The 21,433-nt window shown below is 47.7% G+C and overlaps 3 protein-coding genes across 3 annotated transcripts; 1 reads left to right on the top strand and 2 right to left on the bottom strand.

Moving 5' to 3' along the window:
* Window positions 1-7,292: 7,292 nt before the first annotated feature.
* On the bottom strand, window positions 7,293-8,305 carry LOC146027305 (tripartite motif-containing protein 14-like). Its single transcript, XM_083158237.1, has 2 exons — window positions 8,290-8,305; window positions 7,293-8,091 (listed from the first exon to the last, which is right to left on the bottom strand). Exons 1-2 carry the CDS (start codon window positions 8,303-8,305, stop codon window positions 7,514-7,516), a joined length of 594 nt encoding a protein of 197 aa, XP_083014363.1. The 3' UTR covers window positions 7,293-7,513.
* Window positions 8,306-8,415: 110 nt separating this feature from the next.
* LOC146027304 (E3 ubiquitin/ISG15 ligase TRIM25-like) lies at window positions 8,416-9,609 on the bottom strand. Its single transcript, XM_083158236.1, has 2 exons — window positions 8,652-9,609; window positions 8,416-8,543 (listed from the first exon to the last, which is right to left on the bottom strand). The coding sequence occupies exons 1-2, from the start codon at window positions 9,607-9,609 to the stop codon at window positions 8,416-8,418; spliced, it is 1,086 nt and encodes a 361-aa protein (XP_083014362.1).
* A 5,089-nt stretch (window positions 9,610-14,698) lies between these two features.
* LOC146027163 (bestrophin-4-like) lies at window positions 14,699-17,639 on the top strand. The gene is made up of 2 exons (XM_083158121.1): window positions 14,699-14,842; window positions 17,092-17,639. The coding sequence occupies exons 1-2, from the start codon at window positions 14,712-14,714 to the stop codon at window positions 17,519-17,521; spliced, it is 561 nt and encodes a 186-aa protein (XP_083014247.1). The 5' UTR covers window positions 14,699-14,711; the 3' UTR covers window positions 17,522-17,639.
* Window positions 17,640-21,433: the final 3,794 nt, after the last annotated feature.

Raw genomic sequence — 21,433 nt, 5'->3', positions numbered from 1 at the left:
CGCTGGTAGCAGAAGAGAGAAATGAAAATTAAAGTCTAAGGGTGGGATGTACTAAAGGGAAAATGTGGTAAAACTGGAGTTTTATTGCATTTTCCTATGTACCATTACCCGTCCGCCCCGTCTCCGCCGGGCAGGGTATCGCCACCTTTTGGTGGCGATACCCTATAGAAGCCTATGGGCTTCTGTTACCGCCCGCAGCCCGCCATCCGTGCGAGCCCCCCTCCCGTCCTCGATCGATCTCCTCCCCCGGCAGGTGTCACAGCCGGGAGGACATCCGACTGCAGGGGGAGGAGGAGACGCCGGGGACACTGACAGCCACCGGGATGTGACGGAGACCCCCGCAAACCACATTACAGGTATCGCGGGGGTCTCAGTCACCACACTCCGATGCTAGCCACATATGTTAGTACATATGCGGTAGTATTGCAGCGGCTGGGCGGAGATGTATATTAATACATCCCGCCCCAAGACACTCAGAAATCAGAAGTCTCATAGGCGAAAGCCAATTGCCATTCCATTTTGCCTCCCTGTTCACCCAAAAGTGCTCTCTACCCTATGGGGTAGTGAACAACTTTGAGCGAGATCCTGCCACCATAAAGTGCAAGATTGGATTCCCCCCATATTCTCAAAACAGGAAGGGAGATGTACCAAGCATTGTAGAGAGATGAAGTGTAGAAGTTTCCCAAAATAACCAATCGGCTTAAGGCATTTCATACAGTGTACTAGAATTGACAGAAGCGGATTGGTGGATTTGGACAACATTTCCACATTCCCTCTCTCCAAAGCTTAATATATCTCCACCTGGGTCCTTCCTTTACAAAAAACTTAATGTGTAACAGCCACTGCGGTGTATGGCGTAACATGTAATGGGCATCACGGTGTGTGGCATAACGTGTAATGGGCATTACTGTGTGTGATGTAACATGTAACTGGCATTATGGTGTGCACAAACAAGAATGATTTCACAAAAGGTTAAAAAAAAAAACAAAAAAAAAAAAACACATGAGGTGGTTGAAGGTGCGGGGCAGTGTCCGGGAATCTCTCAACACAAAAGTGGTAACCCATAAAGGGACAACCTATAGAAACATGTACTTTAGGGGGATTATGCAAAAGCTTCTTAACCAAATTACAGTAAAATCATTCTTCAATAATTATTTAATAATTAAACATTTATGGATTATATGGACCTATTTAGGAGTTTAAAAATATTGTGAAAATGACAGCTATCGTCACATTTTCGTAAAGTTATAAACGGGTAGCTGGGCTCCGATTAGATCAACTGCTAACGGAATGGATTTCTGGAAGAAGCTAAATGAGTTTGAAAGGGGATCGATGTAGGATGGCTGATCGGAGGCATGTGTGTGAGATGTATTGTGGATGTTATGAAGGTCCCTTAATCCACTGGGGCTTTTGTGATTAATATGTGTAAGAGGAGCGGTCATTGCCGGAATGCACTTCGCCCTGGAAGACCTCGGCCAACCGCAACCGCAACCCATGGACCAGAGAGTGCTAACCAGGGGTTACCACATGCATACAAGTTCCAAATGGCCACTAATGTGTTGGTTTCGACAAGAACATTTTGTAGGGAGGCCATGTACTTGGATATTATGGGTGAGCAGCTGCTTATAAACCTCCATTCACAAAGAAGAATGCAGATGGTGTAAAGAACGCAGACACTGGATAGTGGACCAATGGCAGCGAGTGTTATGGAGTGACAAATCACTTTGCAGATCAGGAGGAGGTGTTTGACGATTACCAGAAGAGTGTACAGTGCCTACAGTATAGAATGGAGGTGGTGGGGTTACGATGTGGGGCATACTGTAGGTCCACTAGTTCTACTGCATGGTCACATTCAGTGCTATTTTTGTAAGAAAGTAGGTTCAGGAACTGTGGGTGGGGCAGAAGTGGGCAGAGCTACCAAGGCAGGGCATCAACTGTTGCATAAACTACTTTATTTTTTAAACATAATGCCCTCAGCAGTGCCATATATACACATTATGCCACAAGTAATGCCATATATACACATGACACCTGTAGTGCCAGTTACACAATGCCCCAATACCCGCAGTAATGCCAGAAACGTAATGCCCCCAGCAGTGCCAGAAGAACAATGCCCCCCCCCCCCAAGCCACTGGTGCAAGTCTAAAAAAAAAAAAAACTCAGCGGTGCTGTGTGTGACCAAAAAATGGGTGTAGCCACATGGGGTGCGGCCAATGAAAATGGGGGTGTTATACACATATGCCCCCAATAGTGCCAGATACACATATGCCCCCACGGTGCCATGTATGCCCCCACAGTGCCAGAAACACATATGCCCCCAATGTGTAAGAATTTCCCAGCAGCAGTGCAACTCACTGCTGCTGCTGTTGGGGAGTGGACCCCCTGCTGTCTGTCTCCTCCGCCGCATCACGCGTCTGTCCTTCCCCTCACTGTGTCCCTGTGACTGGACCGTCAGCCAATCAAAGTTCGCAGGCCGGCTCCTGCTTGGCTGACAGCCCGTGAGCTCTGATTGACTGATGGCCCAGTCACAAGGACACAGTGTGCTCTCCTCCCATTCCCTCAAAAGGGAATCGGCAGCCGTCACTTCGCCCGGCAGAGGAGACAGACAGCAGGGCAGGTTGCAGAGGTCCCAGAAGCCGTTACTGATGATGTCATTTTGAAAAGAGCTTCAGTAATGGTGTTCCGGGGCTTTCTGGTCCACAAATATCCCTGGTCACATTACGTCTAAGTAGTATAGAGATGTTCTCCATAACTCTGTGCTCCCTACATTGCGGTAGTTCTAAGACAATGCCACCTTTCATGTTTCCATGGTGACGCTGGACTCATATACAGAAAATGCGATAACCCGCAAAGAACTGGCCAGCTCAGAATCCAGATTTTAACCCCACTGTGGGGTCGATCCTATTTGGTGCGGATGATTCGCAAGTGCGAATCATCACGGCACTGGGCGTACTATACAGCGGGCTGAATTCCCTTAAAAGTGCTCGTACCTCCATCGGGTTATAAGCAATTGTAAGCGAATTCGGCCCAGCGAAGGGTGCGAGATCGGGCTATATCAGGTGCCGTTGCCGACATTTACACACATGAAAATGGCACCTGAATGGCACCTCGCACCCTTCGGACCTAATAGGATCGACCCATGAGTTTGAATTAAAGAGACAGGTGCGTTCTAGGCCGACTCGACCTTCTTCAATGTCACAGTTAGTCGCTGTACTAAAAGACAAAACGGCAAAACCTACCACCGGCTGTTGTCCAGGAACTTGTAGGCCGTGTGCAAAGAAGGGAGTCTGCAGTGGTGGCTGCACCTGGAGGACCTGCAAAATACATTCATCTATTTACCGTCAATGTCCAATAATTTTGTCTACACAGTGGCCCTCATTCTGGTCTGTACGCTCCCCCGTGTGTTCGCACGGTTGAGCAATGTTGAGCATCTGCGCATGTGCAGACACTTGGTGCGAGCAGGCATGGTGAACTGCCAGTTGGCTGTCCTATTCGCACCTAGCAGTGCGGGCGGGGTTCGGCAGTGAGGGTTCGTGCCCATGGGAATGCCCAGCGTTTTTGCCCAGGAATCTTTTGTTATTGGGAGCCAATTAGCTTAACAAGATAATTTTTTGGATTGTGGGAGGAAACTCCACACAAGCACGGGGAGAATATACAAACTCCACAGAGTTATTGCCATGGTGAGGAGTTTGTATACCCATGGCCTCAGTGCTGAGAGGCAGTAATGCTGTACGTGTGTATATACAGAGATACGGGGACATAAGGTGCCCACACACGGTGCTATTTTACCTTGTGATGTGGCTCCCATGTACATCATATCGCAAGGTACAAAAAGTATGTGCAGCAGGTACTGTTATCATACCAACATGATCCATGCCAGGAGGGACACAATGCTCTGCTCCTGGGCTTCCCTCGGAATGTTTGATTGACATCACCAGTGGATGCGGATCGTACTGTCGACAGCACTTAGGGCAACAGTCATTAGGTTGACATGTGTCTAGGTCAACATGGTTTTTTTTTTACTGATTTTTTTTTACCTGAATGTCGACATGGACACAGTTGGAAGTCAACTGCAGCCGCTCACTACGCTAGCGATGCTTCGAGCACACTATTTTATTCTCCAACCACGCCCTAGTGCAGGGCTGGGCAACACCGGCCCTCCAGATGTTGATGAACTACACATCCCAGCATGCCTTGCATCAGTTTCAGCATGGCCACATAGCCAAACTAATGCAAAGCATCCTGGGATGTGTAGTTCACTAACATCTGGAGGGCCGGTGTTGCCCAGCCCTGCCCTAGTGGATGGTAGGGCATGAAAAACGGCCTGTCGGCTCAAAAACAGTACAAATAACCATGTTGACCTTCCGACCTAACTATGTGTACATACCCCCCAACATTTCCTTCTCCAGTAGGGACACATTGCTCTGCTCCTGCACTTCCCTCCTAATGTATGATTGCCATCACCTGTGTTAAAGCACCTTTCTTATCAATTAACCTGTTCAACACAGACGGCGGTAATCCTACATTAAGAAGTGCAGGAGCAGAGCATTGTGTCCCTCCAGGAGAGGGTCATGTTGGGAGGTATGTATGTCGACCTAAGTGCTGTTGACAATACGACCGTATCCCCACGCAGGTGATGGTAATCATACATTTAGATGGAAGTCCAGAAACAGAGCATTGTGTCCCTCCTGGAGAGGGTCATTTTGGGGGTATGCTTTTGAGATCTCGTCCAAAATGCACGTATGGGCATCAATAGTGCTTAGTATTAGCAGTAAGGTCATGAGTTTAAGTCCTTGGTCTATCGGTGACAAGTTTGTACGTTATCCTTGTGTTTGTGTCGGTTTCCATTGGGCACTACAGTTACCTCAGGGTTGCCTACCTGACCCTCTCCATGAGGTAGAAAATACTCTGTTCCTGGTCTTCACTGGTAATATATGATTACCAGCACCTGTGGTGAAACACCTTTCTTATAAGTTACCTAGCTCCCCACAGGTGATGGCAATCATACATTACCAGGGAAGACCAGGAACAGAGCATTTTCTCCCTCATGGAGAGGGTCAGGTAGGAAACCCTGAGGAGGCTCCCACATTGCAGAGTACACACCAAACCCACCCCCAGATTACTCCTGTCCCTGCTTTCTTTAACCTTTGGTGCAAGTGACCTCCATAAATAAAGACACCTACCTGTACTTTTGTTACATATTATTTATATGGCACCATCAGATTACAGGGAACCCCTCCCCCCTAATCACCGCTCTCATGTGACCCCTGTTCCCCAAGTCACCCCACTTATTCCTGTAAGCCAGCACCAGTCTCCCTGACCTCCATGAGCCAATTCTCCCACCAGCTTCTTTATTCCTGCTTCCACCATTAGTCTGACATTACACCAGTATGCTCTTACCTGGACAGCTGCTCAGTACTCTGCAGTGCTCTATCTGGCAGCACCAGTCAGTGTGCAGTGGTTGTATCTGATTTATCCAATCATCTCATGTGTTCCTGATCACTGGGAAGAGCTGACTCTCCCTGGGTCCTAGCTCCCGCTTTGTTCTTCCCTGGCAGTGAATGCAGTTACAGCAGTTTCCTAAATTACAGTCCAGGTTTTAACGATATTGATGAATGAGTCCAGATGTTTAAATTAAATTGACCAAGGTACTAATTATGTCACCTGTGCTCAAGCATGGATATCCTCAAAATCTGAATAATGGGCCTGATTCAGACCTGCTCCAAACACTCGCAGCCCAGCGAGCAGGTAGCCGCCCTCCCTGACAAACACACGCTCCCTGCACTTCCCCGTCACTGTGCACGGGTGCGAAAGCATATGCAGCCGAGCACACAGGGGGGACATCATTCACCATCTAATTATTTTCGCCTGTTCGTAGCACTAAGTGAGCCAGGACTGCAAAGGCCGTGGGAAGAAGGAGTCCACTGATGACATTAGCTGCCCTCCCTCTCGACGGCCAGGGTAAATAAGCATTTTCTGGCCGTTCCAAATGCCCGCAGGGTGCGTGGGACGCGTTAAGAAACCAAAAGGCTTCTATGCGGTTATTGCGGCTAGAGCTGACATAACTCCCCGTGGTGAAACCCTCGCAGGGGGACTTTATTGCATATCAAAATAACAGGGTTTTCACTGCATTTCCAGTTTAGTACATCCAGTGTGTGGTACTACAAGTCTCAGCAAGGCAGCACCACACATTACATAGGGAGTGCAGTATAGGGCCTCTCCCTATATCTCCTGTGTGTATCCTGCTTCCCCTGCATCTCTCCAGCCACCATATAACAGTAAGGGCCTGATTCATGTTTGTGATACCCCTTTCAGATCACAGTGTCGGGTCGGACCTGGGATCTTGATCTCTGGTCCAACCCAGAACCAACCCGGGTCCAATGCTTTCACATTAAAGCCATGTCCACCCATTATAAAATGGGCGACCCTGGTTGTAAACTTTGGTGCTCTCACACCACACCTCAGTCTGGGTCATCACTTCATTAAACCAGTAATTACCCGGGTCCAAGGTGCGATGTGAAAGGGGTGTACAGAAAGCAAAAACCATGCTGCCCTGCAGGGGGAGCAAGTACATTTATATTTGTTCTGTGCAGGGTAAATACTGGCTAGTTTTGCATGCAGCACAGAAATGTTAGACAGCTTTATCTCTCTGCACAACACACCTTCCCCACCTGCAGTGCATCATGGGTTTGCCCAGATGCTTGCTAACAAACATGAATCAGGCCCATAAGTCTCATACACACTATTCAGATCTGATACACAAATTTTTCTGAAAATGGACAAAACCATGTGCACTGCAGGTGGGGCAGATGTAACATGTGATGCAGGCACATGGCAGCAAGGATGGTAACGTCCCATTCCAATGCAGCCTATTTACTCCTATATACTCCAGTCTCACTTTATTTCAGTCTGTTACCAGGGGATACGGATGATAGGTCAACAGTCAATATTTCCACAGTAATTTGACTGTTGACCTAGATACTGTTGACCCTTTGAGCCACACCCGTTACCAGCATGCCATTGGTTCCCCGGTCCTGTGCCCACAACACATGCTGATCCCTGACAGAAGCGGGGTAGGTCTTCTCTAGGTGACCGCTTTACCATAGAGATGTTTTATGTCTTCATACAGAAAAACCAGGACTGTCGCACCACAACAGCTACTGAGACAATAATGCAAGATACCAGAAACATTCCGGAACCTTTATTAGTTACATCACTGATAAATAACTGAAGAACACTCATTTATTAACTGAAGAATACTCATAACAGTTACATAGAAATATTACGCTGATTGGTACAAATTACTTTATGAAAGATATATATTTGCCCTGTCAGGAATAGAACAACAGATAACGTTAGACATGACACACAGATGCTGAAACACTGAATACACAACTTGCAGTGCCCACACAATTACAGTATACACCAATTCCCCGCACCATCATTGTCTGTATAAATATACATAAAAACTTCTGTATCCACTACATCATTCTGTGCACTAATGTCCCACCAATCAGATTCCTCTCCCTGACTGCTCCAGACTATCCACACATATCTGTACAGAATCCCCTTCCCATACACCTAATACAGCATACAGGGGCTCAGTGAAGGTGGCAGTGTAGGTGTGTAAGTGTCTGATCATGTCACTCACAGAATAAAAGGACAGCTGTCCTGCCTCATAATCCAGATACACCCTCACTCTATCATAGGGAATACTGCCAGGTAATGGGATCATCTCACTGTCATATACCACTGAATACTCATCAGTCTCTCTATCCACGCACCAAGATGTGTTATTATATCCAATTAGTGACTCATCCCCTCTCCTGTCTATACTAGAATAACACACCCCCACACACCAGGTGTCTGCGTTACTGACGTCCACATCCCAGTAATGTCGCCCTGAGGAGAATCCCCTGGTGCTTAACACCTGAGGCTCATCCTGGAATCTCTCTGGTGTCTCTGGCGTTTTCTGTTTTATTGAAGACCTGGATGCAGTTTTCATGTCACCTGATATCATTATATTTTTACCCGCTGTGTTTATATCCAGTGATATGTCTTCTGGTGGATAAATGAGAAAATGAAGTAGCGCTTAACAATGAGGAATAATCAATGTAAAAAACATTTATTATGCATAGAACCATAAAAAATTAATTATAATAACATATACATATACATATAAATAAAAATAGGGGAATGGAATTTAATACCATTCCCCTATTTTTATTTATATGTATATGTTATTATAATTAATTTTTTATTGTTCTATGCATAATAAATGTTTTTTACATTGATTATTCCTCATTGTTAAGCGATACTTCATTTTCTCATTTATCCTCCTTTTTCAGGGACCTACTCAGTCCCTTAAAGTAGCAGCTTTCACTTGACATACACCCCATTGACAGCGCCCTCGGACTACCCTAGGGCAGTCCCCTTCTTGCATATGTCTTCTGGTGTCTGCACATAGAAGCATACATTTATTCCTGTTATTATATCAGATAATGTTTGTAATTTCCCTGAGATAAGGCCCACATCCAGGTCTCCTACTTGGCCATGCTCAGCCTCCTCTATATCCCCCTCCTCAATGCCCTCCTTCTCGTTGTTCTCCTCTATGTCTCCCTCCACCACCTTCTCCTCCTCTCTCTCTTCACTAGCCTGTTTTTGGACAATAGTCATTGGATCAGTCATGGAACATGGCTCCTCTGTATCATACAAGTCACCTGTGTCTGGTTCCTGTAAGACAGTCATTGGATCAGACATGTTACACAGCTCCTCAATCTGACACATCTTCACGGCAATCTCATCCTTCTTCATTTCCAGCTGCTGAATCAGATCGGAGACTGCGAGTGAAACACTCTCTTCCTGCCTAGAGATCTCATTCAGCACTCTCTTCTCTAGGTCCTCCAGCTGTCTCCTGATGTCTCTAAACAGAGCAGTGACTGTCTCAGTTGAACCAGCTGCATTTTTCTGAGCTTCACCCCTGCGTTTCTGCAGACTCTGGATACTTTTCTCAGTCACTTTTCTCTTGGTGGTCAGTTTCTGCAGAACATTTCTCAGTTTCTCCTTCTTCTTCTCAGAGGCCTCACCCAGCATCTCCACCACGTGTCCCCGATGCTCTCCGGCCAAACTGCAGGACACACAGGTACAGACATTGTCCTCAGTGCAGAAATACTTCAAGATCTCTTTATGGAGGGAACATGTTCTCTTCTCCAAGGAAGTGGTGGGATCGACCAAGACATGTTCTGCTGACTTGTTGTGTGTCCTCCAATGTATATCACAGAGAGAAGCTTCACATTTCAGACAGGTTTTAAGAACAGGTACTTGAGAGTGGACACAATCAGTGCAGAACATCCCAGTTCCCTCCTCTGGAAAAGAGCGTACACGTTCTGCTATATTGCAGAGCTTTCTGTTTATCTCTAGTGCAGGACGATCCAGATACTCTGCTCTGCATTCTGGACAGGTAAATACTGTAGTCCCCTCCTGGGTATCCAGCACACGATCAATACAGGCCCGGCAGAAGCTGTGTCCACATCTCAGGGTGACAGGATCTGTATAAATGTTCAGGCAGATAGAACAGTCCAGCTCCCGTCTCAGATCAGCAGACGCCATCGCTGGAAGCAGAAGAGAGAAATGAAAGTGAAAGTTTCTGACTCTCAGATATCAGTGGACTGGACTCATATTCTCCACACAGGGTGGGGCTGAGCTTATATTTCAGCTAGGGATGGCCATCGTTGCAATTGCCATCGATGGCAATTCTGCAACTGGCCATCTATAGTGCTAAACTATGCAATGGCTGACCATCGATATTTTTACATATTGATGGTCAGCCATTGTGTTTGATTGCTTGCCCAGTGGGTCAATCAAAACACAGGGGCGGGGCTTTGGATGGTTGCTGTTCCATCGATGGAGGGAAACCATCTGGTTCTCCCCCATCGATGGCAAAAGTATTCGACATCGGGCATGAACCATCAATGATTTTGAATCATCGATGCTCGATGGCCATCCCTAATTTCAGCTAATACTCATAGGTACAAGACAGTATTATGGACACAGCTAATCCATAAAGGAACAACATGCTAAAATATATTTGTTTGTTGGGAGGCTTGCCACCTAGCATCAGCACTGTAGGTTAGGTGCAAGCCTCCCAACAGAAAGTAGGGGCAAACACAGGATTTTTGTGAGGGGGTTACCTCCCACAATCCAAAAATATACTGGTAGGCCAATTGGTTCCCAACAAGCACTGCAGAATATGTGTGCACTATATAAAACACTGGTAATAAATAAATAATACTCCGAAAACAACTGAGATGACAGCCAGTGTGGTGCCGTCAAGAGAATTCTGTATGGTAGATGTAAATTGGCTACACTCACATGCTCCTGGTATGCAGTGGTTAGTGCCTACCAAACGTTGTCCATGAAAGGACAACTGATGATAGTTGACCCAGCGTCCGGGTAGCCCCACAGGAGAGCTACTACAACACAAATACCTCCCGGTAATACACAAGTTAATGCTAATCTCACAGATCTTTCAACACCTATTGATGAAGAGGGAAGGTCCATCATTAGGTCAAGATTTGTTGAAACTTCTACAAGCATGGTCAAAAGAGAGACATCCTACTACGAGGTATATTCAAGATGGTACTTGGTGGCGTTGCATTGCCATGGAAATTATGGGGGTGCCGGGGGTGGGCAGCTGATGTCAGCAGATGCAGTCGGCATTTAAATGTCTTGCAAAGCTGAGAAATTTGCAGCTTTGCAAGTCAACCAGAATAAGGTCCCATATTCCCAACATCTCCAGCTACTGTTGAAGTAATTGTGATGGGGAAGGTTCATTCCTACACACTCTATGGCCTTGTCCAACTATAAAAGTGTTTTGGAGCTAGGTCAGTGCAATGTTGTCTAGTATACTAGGCCTACCTCTGTCCAGTGATACTTCTGTGGCGATACTTTGTGCCCCGGTTACTGTATATCTGTTAGTCAGTTTATAGTCCATGTATGCAATGCAGACAAATCTTTGATTGACAAAAATTGGAAATGTTTGGTGGCTCCTTCACTGAATGTCCTGCATGCTCGTATCGTGTGTGGCCTCCATGGATTACATGATTACATCTCCTGACTGCAAAATAACGCCGTGAACACTTCTCACAACATATGGTTCTCAATCTTCCCCCCTCCCCTCCCCCCGGCCTGTTAGTATTTCCTTATTTTTTTACTTTTTTATTTTTATTATTTTTCAATATATGAGACCAGGCGGCCCTGTGGTTTTTGTGTCACCAAGGGACCTTTAGCTGGGTTTTTGTCTGTTTGTCTTTAAAAAAGTTTTTATTACTTATGTTCTCTGTACCAGGCGTCTACTGTTTTTGTAAATGCTGTATCTTTATAGTATTGTGGGCCTGATTCAGTACCGCTTAGCAAGCAGCTTAACCCAACCCATCGCACGTCCGAATGCCCAAACTGACCCCCCCCCCTGCCACTGAATCCCCGCGGTAACATGCCTGGGGATGTATGCGACCACATCCCCTCTCATGCAGCCAAAGGGGAGAGAAATCATTCGATGGTCACCGATCATCGAATGATTTCTCTCTCCATCAGAAATAAGTCACTCTAAACTGACGGAGTCCGATGAAAAGGGGGCGGGCGCTCACGTCATGTGATATCAGCCACCTGCCCCCAGCAGGCAATGGTCTGCCTGCATCCCCAGGGGAATGCCTAGCGTTTTCATGGGGACGCCTGTTTTTTAATTTCCAAAAATGTATTAATAATAATAAATTAAAAAAATGAATGCCTTTTTTTTAAATGTAATGCAATAATATAACAATAATAATAATAATAGTAATAATAATAATAATAATAATAAAACTGCACGTGACACATGACCCTCCGTCGCAGGTGGCAGAACAGCTCATTAATCCCTTTGGAGAAGACGATGATGACTTTGAAACCAACAGACTGATTGATAGGAATCTGCAAGTAAGAACATTAATGAATCGCAAAAATGTGACAGGAAATCAGGAGGGGTAAATTTACTAAGGTGAGAGTTTTTAGAAGTGAGATGTTGCCCCTAGCAACCAATCAGATTCTAGATATTATCCAAAAGGTGCTGGATACATGGTAAGTATCTGACTGGTTGCAACATCTCTCACTTCTAAAATCTCTCATCTTAGTAAATGTGCCCCAGAGTATCTGTGGGTGGGTGGGGGGGGGGGACTATTCATGAAGCCGTAAGTAACCACAAGTAACTGAACACAGGGCTTCTTACTAATTTGTTCTATTCAGGAAGTGGGTTACCATGGAGACGGTACTGACTTCTCCAGCGCCGGCCCACTCCATATTCCATACTGCTGCAGCTGGCAGGATGGGGAGGTAGTCACCTGAGGCGGGTGGGTATAAATGTACAAACTGCACCATGTCAGCCCCATCTCCTGCCCCTGGACCCATGGATAGTTGTATTTCCAATTATGGGGGTGAGGCAGTGGTCAAAGTGGGCCAGTATACAACGGTATGGTATACCGGCACTTCTCCACTGTGAGACTTTTTTTTTTTTAAAGTAATAGGAGTGTGCAGACTAGTGTCTGCACACTGCTATTACTATATGTAGCGTCGTGGGGGGTGTGGCCAAGACCGGCATGCAGTAGGAGCCAACATCGCACCCTCCGTCTGCCTGTCAGGCTCCGCTCCCGTCCTCCCAAAGGCCCGGACCACACGGCGCACCGGATCTGGCTCTCCTGACCCCGCTGCAGCGTCTGAACAAGACACAACACCCGCTGCTGCTCTCCCAGGACAGTGCTGTCCACAACAAGCTCAGTGAGCCGCCATTTTGGGCCTTCCACCGGACCCTATTACTTAGGTACCTGTGTAATACTAGGGGAGGTCCTGATCCCACCAGTCTCCCAGGGACAGTATATATAAGTCTGATACCCGCATGACCACAGCAGTGGCTGTATGCTGCATGATGTATGCTCTCCCTGGCGCTGTCCCTCCTTTTCTCATTCTCCTTGTCGCTGTCCCTCCTCTCTCGCTCTCCATCGCTGTCCCTCTTTGACTCTCTCCCCATCGCTGTCTCCCTCTCTCCCCATCATTGTCCGTCATTCTCTCTCCCCATCGCTGTCACCTCACCCCATCGCTGTCCCTCCTATCTCTTCCCATCCCTATCCCTCCTTCTTTCTCTTCCTGATGCTGTCTCTCCTTCTTTAGCTCCCCGACATTGTCCCTGGGTGGGGCCCTTTAAGTATTTTGCTATGGAGCCCATGTTCTAGTTACGCCCCTGGTGGTAGCTTCAGCTGTGTTTTAGCAGCCGTAAGCACCATAGAAGTGGCAGCTCGGCACAGCGGCCTGTGATGTCCACATTCTCATGGCTCTGCCCCTTATGCCTTATACACTAAAGGACAAGCCCCTTTTAAAGTGGTCACGCCCCTTTATATGTGACCACACCCCTTTTAAAATAGCCACGCCCCTTGCCCAGAGCGCGCACGCACCTTCGGCGCACGCATAATTACATCCTTATTTTTTGCCTACCCCCACTTCTAAATTTCCACTTCAAGCACTGGGGTGGGGCCTAATGATGTGACCTGTGTCCTGAGAGTGGGGGCAGTAGGACTGTCCATATTACATGTGTTCCTGGAATGAGTGGACACTGGGACTGTCTGTATTACAAGTAATGATAATGAGTGGACATCTAGATAGTCTGTAACACATGTGTCATTAGAGAGGGGATGCTGAGACCAGGAACGATAACGTATAGTCACACTGGGCAGCTGCCAACGGCCCCCCGATTTTAGGGGCCTTAGTTGAGCAGGGGTGACCTTGTGTATCCAGAACCTCTTTTGGGAGGGTGGTAGAGAATGCTGTCCAACCATTGTTAGTGTGAATTGCACATACTCAGAACCTCTCACTCTGCTGCCAGACAGTGAATGGCTGTCAGCATGCTGATTGGTGGATGGCTAGCACTATCTACCAATCAGAGTGCAGCATTCTCTACCTACCTCTCATCCTGCTGCCAGACAGTGAGAGGCTATCAGCATGCTGATTGGTGGATGACTGGACCTATCACAGTGCTGACAGCCAGTCACTGTTCGGAAGCATTAGGAGAGAAGGTGCAGGACTGCAGGAGGGGTAATTTATGGTGTTTTATGTATTTCCATGAATACGTTTGTAGGGACCCCAGTACATATCTTTGCCCAGAGTCTTCAATGCTGATAAGACGGCCCTGATTGAGACTGTCTGTATTACATGAATCCTGAAAGTGAGGGGACATGGTTACTGTAACAGGAGGTTAGTGTACTATTGGAATACAATAGATACATCATTAATTTTTGGGAAAGAAATCCACACAAACACAGGGAGAACATACAAACTCCACACAATTAGGGCCTTGTGGGAATCAAACCCAAGACCTCAAGAATGTGTAATAAAGTAATAATAACCATTACACCATCCATGCTGCAAGGAACTAAACCAGATGTTATCAGCATTGATTTGTATAAGGTCTTATGTGAATGCAGCAGCACACATTCATGGGGTACAGTACGCAAACCATTATTAACCCCAAGGTGTGCTAAAATATACCTACAGCTAATTAATTGGACTAAAAGGGTAAACATACTAGTTAAATCCATGCTTCCCACAGAACATCCAGAAAACCTGTACTGTTCAGAGGGCAGGTTTCATCCTTTGTTCTCTTCCAATAGGTCTCTCTCTTATCTGTGGATGACATGTACCAAAACCTGCCACCAATGGTAAAAGACAAGTACTGGGACGAGCAGAGTGCACTACCTCCCTATACCGTGGCAACAGCATCCGAAACCCTGAAACCATCCTTCATGGGCTCCACCTTCGACATGCGGTATGGACTCACTCTGTATCTGTATATTATACCCCTTTTACACCGCCGAAAAATCCGGGTCAGCAGCGGGTCAGACCCGGATCTTCGGCGGTGTAAATCCCTAACGCCGTGTCCCTTTACACGGGACTTCTACCCAAGTCCTGACCTGGGTAGAACACGGCTAGGACCTGGGTACATGAATGGGGAACGTCCAACCTGCAGACCACAGCGTCCGCAGGTTGGACGGGTTGTCAGCCTGACACTGACAGCCGGCGCTGCTGTCTGCTATACCCTGCAGACAGCAGCAGCGGCGGGGGAGGGAGGTGAGCGGATGCCTGTGTGCGGCATCCATTCACCTCCTGTGCGACAGCGGGGGGGGGGGGGGTGCGCGCGGGGACTGGGGGCAGCCCAGCAGCTTACCTTAGTGCTGGGATGCCCCCAGCAGCGTTGGGCGGTGATTGGCGCTTGGAGATGACATCATCCTGTCATCTCCAAACACCGGGGGCGGGGGCGCGGGGGGCGGGGGCGGGGGCGGGGGCGCGGGCCGTCCGCCCGGTGTAAATTGCACTAAACGCCGGGTCGCACCCGGCGTTTTGGTGTAAAAGGGGTATTAGGTAGAATGGAGAAGACAATGGCCCTTATTCTGGTTAACTCGCAAAGACAAATTCCTTTTCAAATGGACAAAACCATGTGCACTGCAGGTGGGGCAGATGTAACATGTGTAGAGTTAGATTTGGGTGAGGTATTTTGTTTCTGTGCAGGGAAAATACTGACTGCTTTATTTTTACACTGCAATATAGATCTCACTTTGAAGTAAAACCCCACCCAAATCTAATTCCAAATGTAAAGCGCAACGGAATATGCTGCGCCATATAATAAACTGTAAATAAATAATTATCTCTGCATAAGTTACATCTGCCCCTCCTGCAGTGCACATGGTTTTTTCCATTTGAGTAGGAATTTGCCGTTGCGAGTGAACCAGAATAAGGGCCAATTAGTAAAAGGCAATGAGTACTGGTTAATGATCCACATAATAATATGAAGTCTGAATACAGATTGGATATAATGATGAACATGCAGAATAGGGGTTATGTTATAAATTAGAGTTTGCTGCATCTTTCAGAAACTTTTGGGCATTCATTTTTATATTACTTTATAACTTAATTTTCTTATAAAAAACTGAGGCGTGCTGTATAGTCAAATCCTAGTTCATCTGTGATTGATACTTTGGGTCTTTCCCAAAAATGAAAAGGTGACCCAATAGTGGGGCTTTCGTTTTTAGTTCCTCCTTCCCCAAAGTTAGGGGAGTCTCTTTAATTCAGAACTCCCATAGGCCCATTTCCACCACAAGGCTCTTCTGGGACCACTTCCCTAGAGGTCTAGTCATCAGCCCCTCCTTGTGGCCACTCTTCTTACAATAATATCAGGAGATTATAATAAAATATGGTATGATAGGGATTGTAGTCTTTCAGGAACTACCGATAAATATCTTGGCCACTTAGTATTAAGGTCAGTAACAGAAACAGTTGTAGATTCAGCCTGGTCTAGGCGAGGGGCGACCCTAACCTTCTAATACAGGATACAGCCTGAGAGAGCACCCTCTGTAGGTCGGAGGCTGATACTGTAGCAACAGGGAATTAATAAACTGGGCAAAACTAAGAATGCAAAGGGTTCATGTGCAATTACTGGAAGGGCCACTATTTCATTCATGGAAGGGCCACTATTTAATTCATTGCACACACCGTATCAGTACCTACATTGGCAGGTATTCAATGCGGCCGGCGAGGGGGTTAAACAGCGAGGATTGCAGAAAACCAGCGATCCTCGCTGTTTAACCCCCTCGCCGGCCACTCGCCCTATTCAACCTTCTGGGGAAATCCTCATCGTCACAGGACGGCGAGGATTCCCACAAACAGCGAGACCCGCGGCTAATGCAGCGAACCCGCTGTATTTAGCCACGAGTCTCGCTGCTTCTGGAGCCGCATACGCCGGTTCCCCCTTGCTCAAAAAATGGAGCGAGGGGGAATTGGCGTATGAGGAGGGGTGCGTTGAATACTGACAGGGTGAGTGGTGACAGCGAGCAGGAAGCCTGCTCGCTGATGCCGCTCGTCCACGGCATTGAATACCCATTATCTCCTTCATATATTACTAATAAAATCTGCTTTGCAAATTTTCAGTCATGCATATATATATATATATATATATATATTGAAAAAGTCACATTTGTACCGAGATTAAGTTTTCATTGAATGTGTGTCCATTCTTTTCAGCATTGTTGGGGACTCCGAGCAGAGTCAGCAAGTGTCAGCCACTCCCAACCTCCCCCGAGCTCGCACTCCTATGCTCAGCCGCTTTCTGTCCTCCGCCGCTTCCCCTGCAGTGAGCATGAAAAACTTCATGGGCCGGGGTGCGCGGAACCACCACCTTGTCCGCTTCAGAGGGGATGGGTTCCCGTCTCCCAATCCAAATGCCCGTTACAGCGATCTTGACCCAGATGGACGCATTGATGAGGAGGAGAACACAGAGGATGAGAGTAGGGCCAGTGAGCCACCAACCCCTCAAGTCATGCCCAGGATTCCTCGAAGGCTTGAGGCCTCTGAGAAGCAGAAGAAGATGGAGCAGCCCAAGGTCCCTCTTATTCTAATCACTGTTGAGGAACCTTCTGAGGAGAACTTGGATCCAGACCAGACGGAAGAGTAAAGAGAGATGTCTACAGTGGTCATTAAACCTCTAGTAGAGATAGGAAACCTGTGGATCGCCTGGAAACAAACTGCGCAGCTATATACTATCTTTATTGAGTCGTTCAAATATTATTTACTGACAGTGACAAAATTCCCCTTCCAGGGAGGTAGACGTAGCTCAACGTTCTCTTCCGAATTGTCTAACTAGAGATTGTGAATGTAGAGTTGCCTGCAGGGTACCTGGGTGTGTAGTAACGGTCCCCTGCAATCTGTAGCCATTTGCACACTGGTGACTCATCTACTGGATACATTAGTGCACCTCATGTTTTTACCCCAATGTATTCAATCTATAGAAGTTTTATTACAAATCCATTGCTTCAATTGTTTGTTTCAGCAGACCCGTTATCTGTCCGAATCCAAATCACTTTCATACAGCAGTATCATGTTAGACCACATAGATTGTAAGCTTGCGAGCAGGGCCCTCCTACCTTTTGACTGTCTGTAAATACCGTTTGTTGTATCACTGTCGCCTTTTGTAAAGCGCAACGGAATATGCTGCGCTATATATGAAACTGTTAATAAAGTTACTTGTCTTGGACAGGAAACAGTTAATGACCCTTATATTAGATAAAACGTTTAATTACCCAAATTGTTATATCATATCCAGCAACAGGATTAACCATTGTTTTTACTACATTAATGACTGAGCTCTGAGATCTAATGGAGTAATTATAGGTGAAGTTCATTTTAACTAATTATTCCCGACAGCTGTAGTGGAAGAGCTATCAGCCAATGGAAATATGGAAGGGTGCTACACCCGGCCTCATCAGACTAAGGGGCGCATTTATCATTATAAAGCGATGCCGGCGTGATGACACCGCCGGCCATCGCATTGTGGTATCATCTGATACCGCCAGGATTTATCAAATTGAGGGCGCAGGGACAGGGCTCCGAAAGGAGCCCGTCCCTGCGAAGCCCTGACCCGGAAGCCGGGAGGTCAGCGCATGCGCGGTTATGCGCTGACCCCAGCCATAGGCTACAATGGGCTATCGCCATATCAGAATGACAATAGCCCAGGGGTGCGATACCGGGCTGCCCGAAGTTGATACATCGGGCAGCTTCGCATCCCCCATAGAAACCTATGGGGGATGCGGCCGGCGGCGGTGAAGGGGGGGATCGCAGCAGGGATCGGAGATTTGGGGATACTAAATATTTGCGGTAATCCGTTTTCGGGGATTTAACCGCAAATATTGCTTGATAAATGCGGCCCCAAGAGGCAAATGGGTATGGGTCGACACATGCAAGGGGTCGACCACTAAAGATCGGCACAGCTAAGGTCGGCAGGGTTGGAAGATTGATACAAGCATTAGGTGGACAATGGCTAGTCGACAGTCAAAAGGTCAAGATGAGTCTTTCACATTATTTTTGGCCCGAATGTCGACATAGTCGACATGGACACCGTTAAAGTGTACAGTGTCCCCTTGCATGCCTCGCTAGTCTCCTTCCACACCCCAGTGGATGGGTAGACACAGAGGCGTAGCGAGGGCGGTGCCGGTGGAGCACCAGCTCCAGGCGCAGGAAGCAATCATGGCGCCGCAGCCGTGCCAGCACCGCCATCTCGCCCGCTCAGGTGCCCAACTCAGTGCGGCTCCCCCGCCGGCTCCCCACTGCCCGCTGCATCCAGGAGACGTGGTATATTTAAAAGTCACTCACATCTCCCGCTGGACCGCGCTCGCGGTCCAGCAGCCACCAGTTGATTGGCTGCTGGACCGCGAGCGCCTATTGGCTAGCGCGGTCCAGCGAGAGATGTGAGTGACTTTTAAATAGCAGCACCGTGCACAGCGGGGAGCCGGGAGCGGGCAAGCCCGGCAACAGGGGGAGGGGGAGCGCGGAAAGCACCGCTGCTGCTTTGCCGGCTGTGGGTGGGGTGCACTAATCTCTGCACTATCCTCTCCCACCCGTGCACTATCCTCACCCACCCACCCTGCTGTGCACTATCCTCACCCACCCACCCTGCTATGCACTATCCTCACCCACCCACCTGTGCACTATCCTCACCCACCCACCCTGCTGTGCACTATCCTCACTCACCCACCCTGCTGTGCACTATCCTCACCCGCCCACCCTGCTGTGCACTATCACTCCCACCTTCCCTCCCTCCTCTGCACTATCATTTACTCACACCTTCCCTCCCTGTGAGCAAATTTCAGTCCCCCTTGGCATCGAGCATGAAGCCCCTGGCATTGAGCATGTAGGTAAGTGGCACTTACCCAAATGTTAAATGTGTAATGGGCATTACGGTTTGTTAAATAGTGTGCGATGGGCGTTGCGGTGTGTTAGTATGTGATTGGCGTTGCGGTGTGTTAGTATGTGATGGGCATTGCGGTGCGTTAGTATGTGATGGGCATTGCGGTGTGTTAGTATGTGATGGGCATTGCGGTGTTAGTATGTGATGGGCATTGCGGTGTGTTAGTATGTGATTGGCGTTGCGGTGTGTTAGTATGTGATGGGCATTGCGGTGTGTTAGTATGTGATGGGCATTGCGGTGTGTTAGTATGTGATGGGCGTTGTGGTGTGTTAGTATGTGATGGGCATTGCGGTGTGTTAGTATGTGATGGGCATTGCGGTGTGTTAGTATGCGACGGGCATTGCGGTGTGTTAGTATGTGATGGGCATTGCGGTGTGTTAGTATGCGACGGGCATTACGGTGTGTTATATAGTATGTAATGGGCATCATGTGTGGCCTTATGTGTAATTGGCATTATGGCTGTGGCTTTATGTGTAATTGGTATTACAAAGTTTGCTAAAATGTGCAATGGGCATTACGGTGTGTGGTATAATGTTGGGCCGTGCCCACTTTTCACGGAGCAGGAGCCTCACCTACTACAAATGGGGGGGGGGGCAAACATGCCCTTGCTCCGGGCGCCGTGGCACCGAGCTACACCACTGGGTAGGCATGAAATATCGCCTACCAGCGCAGAAAGCAATGAAAAGCTCATGTCGAACTAATACTTGTGCCGACCTCCCAATCATGTCAACCTATTTCATGTGTCGACCTAAGCCATGTAGACCTTCAGTGGTTGACCCAATGCAGGTCAACCTTGGGGGTAAATTTACTAAAGCTTCAAAAAACATAAATAGTTGATGTTGCCCATAGCAACCAATCAGATTAAGTCATTTTCTAAGATGCAATAGAGAAATGATAGACACAATCTTATTGGTTGCTATGGGCAACATCACCTTTTTTTCATTTTTAGAAGCTTTAAGAAATTTTAAGCCATTCGCAAAGGGGGGGGGGGCTGCACATGCGCATAATAGACCATGCGCAGTCCCCAAAACATCGATGATGAATGAATGAGAATCACCCCCGCGGTGAGTTATACCCCTTTCACATTGCAGCTAATTACCGGGTACAAGGTACCGGCTAGAGCTGGCGAAGCCCCGGCGGTGGGGCTTTAATGCCTATGAAAATGCGGTAAAAACCCCAATAATGGGGTTTTAACCGTATTTTTAGTTTAGTAAATCCAGTGTGTGGCACTATAAGTCTCAGCAAGGCAGCACCTCTCATTACATAGGGAGTGCAGTATAGGGCCTCTCCCTATGGCCCTTATTCTGGTTGGTGCGGTAATATCCGCGTGCGTTCGTGTCTGCGCATGTGCGAGCGGGACACACGGCCAAATTCTGCATGAAATGTGTACACTACGAACAGGGGGTGGAGAGGGGCGTGAAGGGCTATTTGGGCTCATTACCATATGTTTACACCCCGCGTTTCATGGGCGTTCCCATGAAAACGCTGGGCGTCCGTATGGTAATGCAGCCATGACGCACGTGTAGGGGGCGGACATATGACATTACAGGATGTCAGCTGCCCGCCCAGATCCCTTCTTTAGCACGGAGAAATGCCCGTGTGGTCTGAGGTTGCGGGAGCTGC

Source organism: Crinia signifera, chromosome 8, assembly GCF_055691185.1.
Source record: "Crinia signifera chromosome 8, ASM5569118v1, whole genome shotgun sequence".
Taxonomy (NCBI): Eukaryota; Metazoa; Chordata; class Amphibia; order Anura; family Myobatrachidae; genus Crinia; species Crinia signifera.
Note: the sequence above shows the minus strand (reverse complement) of the source record. Positions and strands in the feature narration are given on the sequence as shown.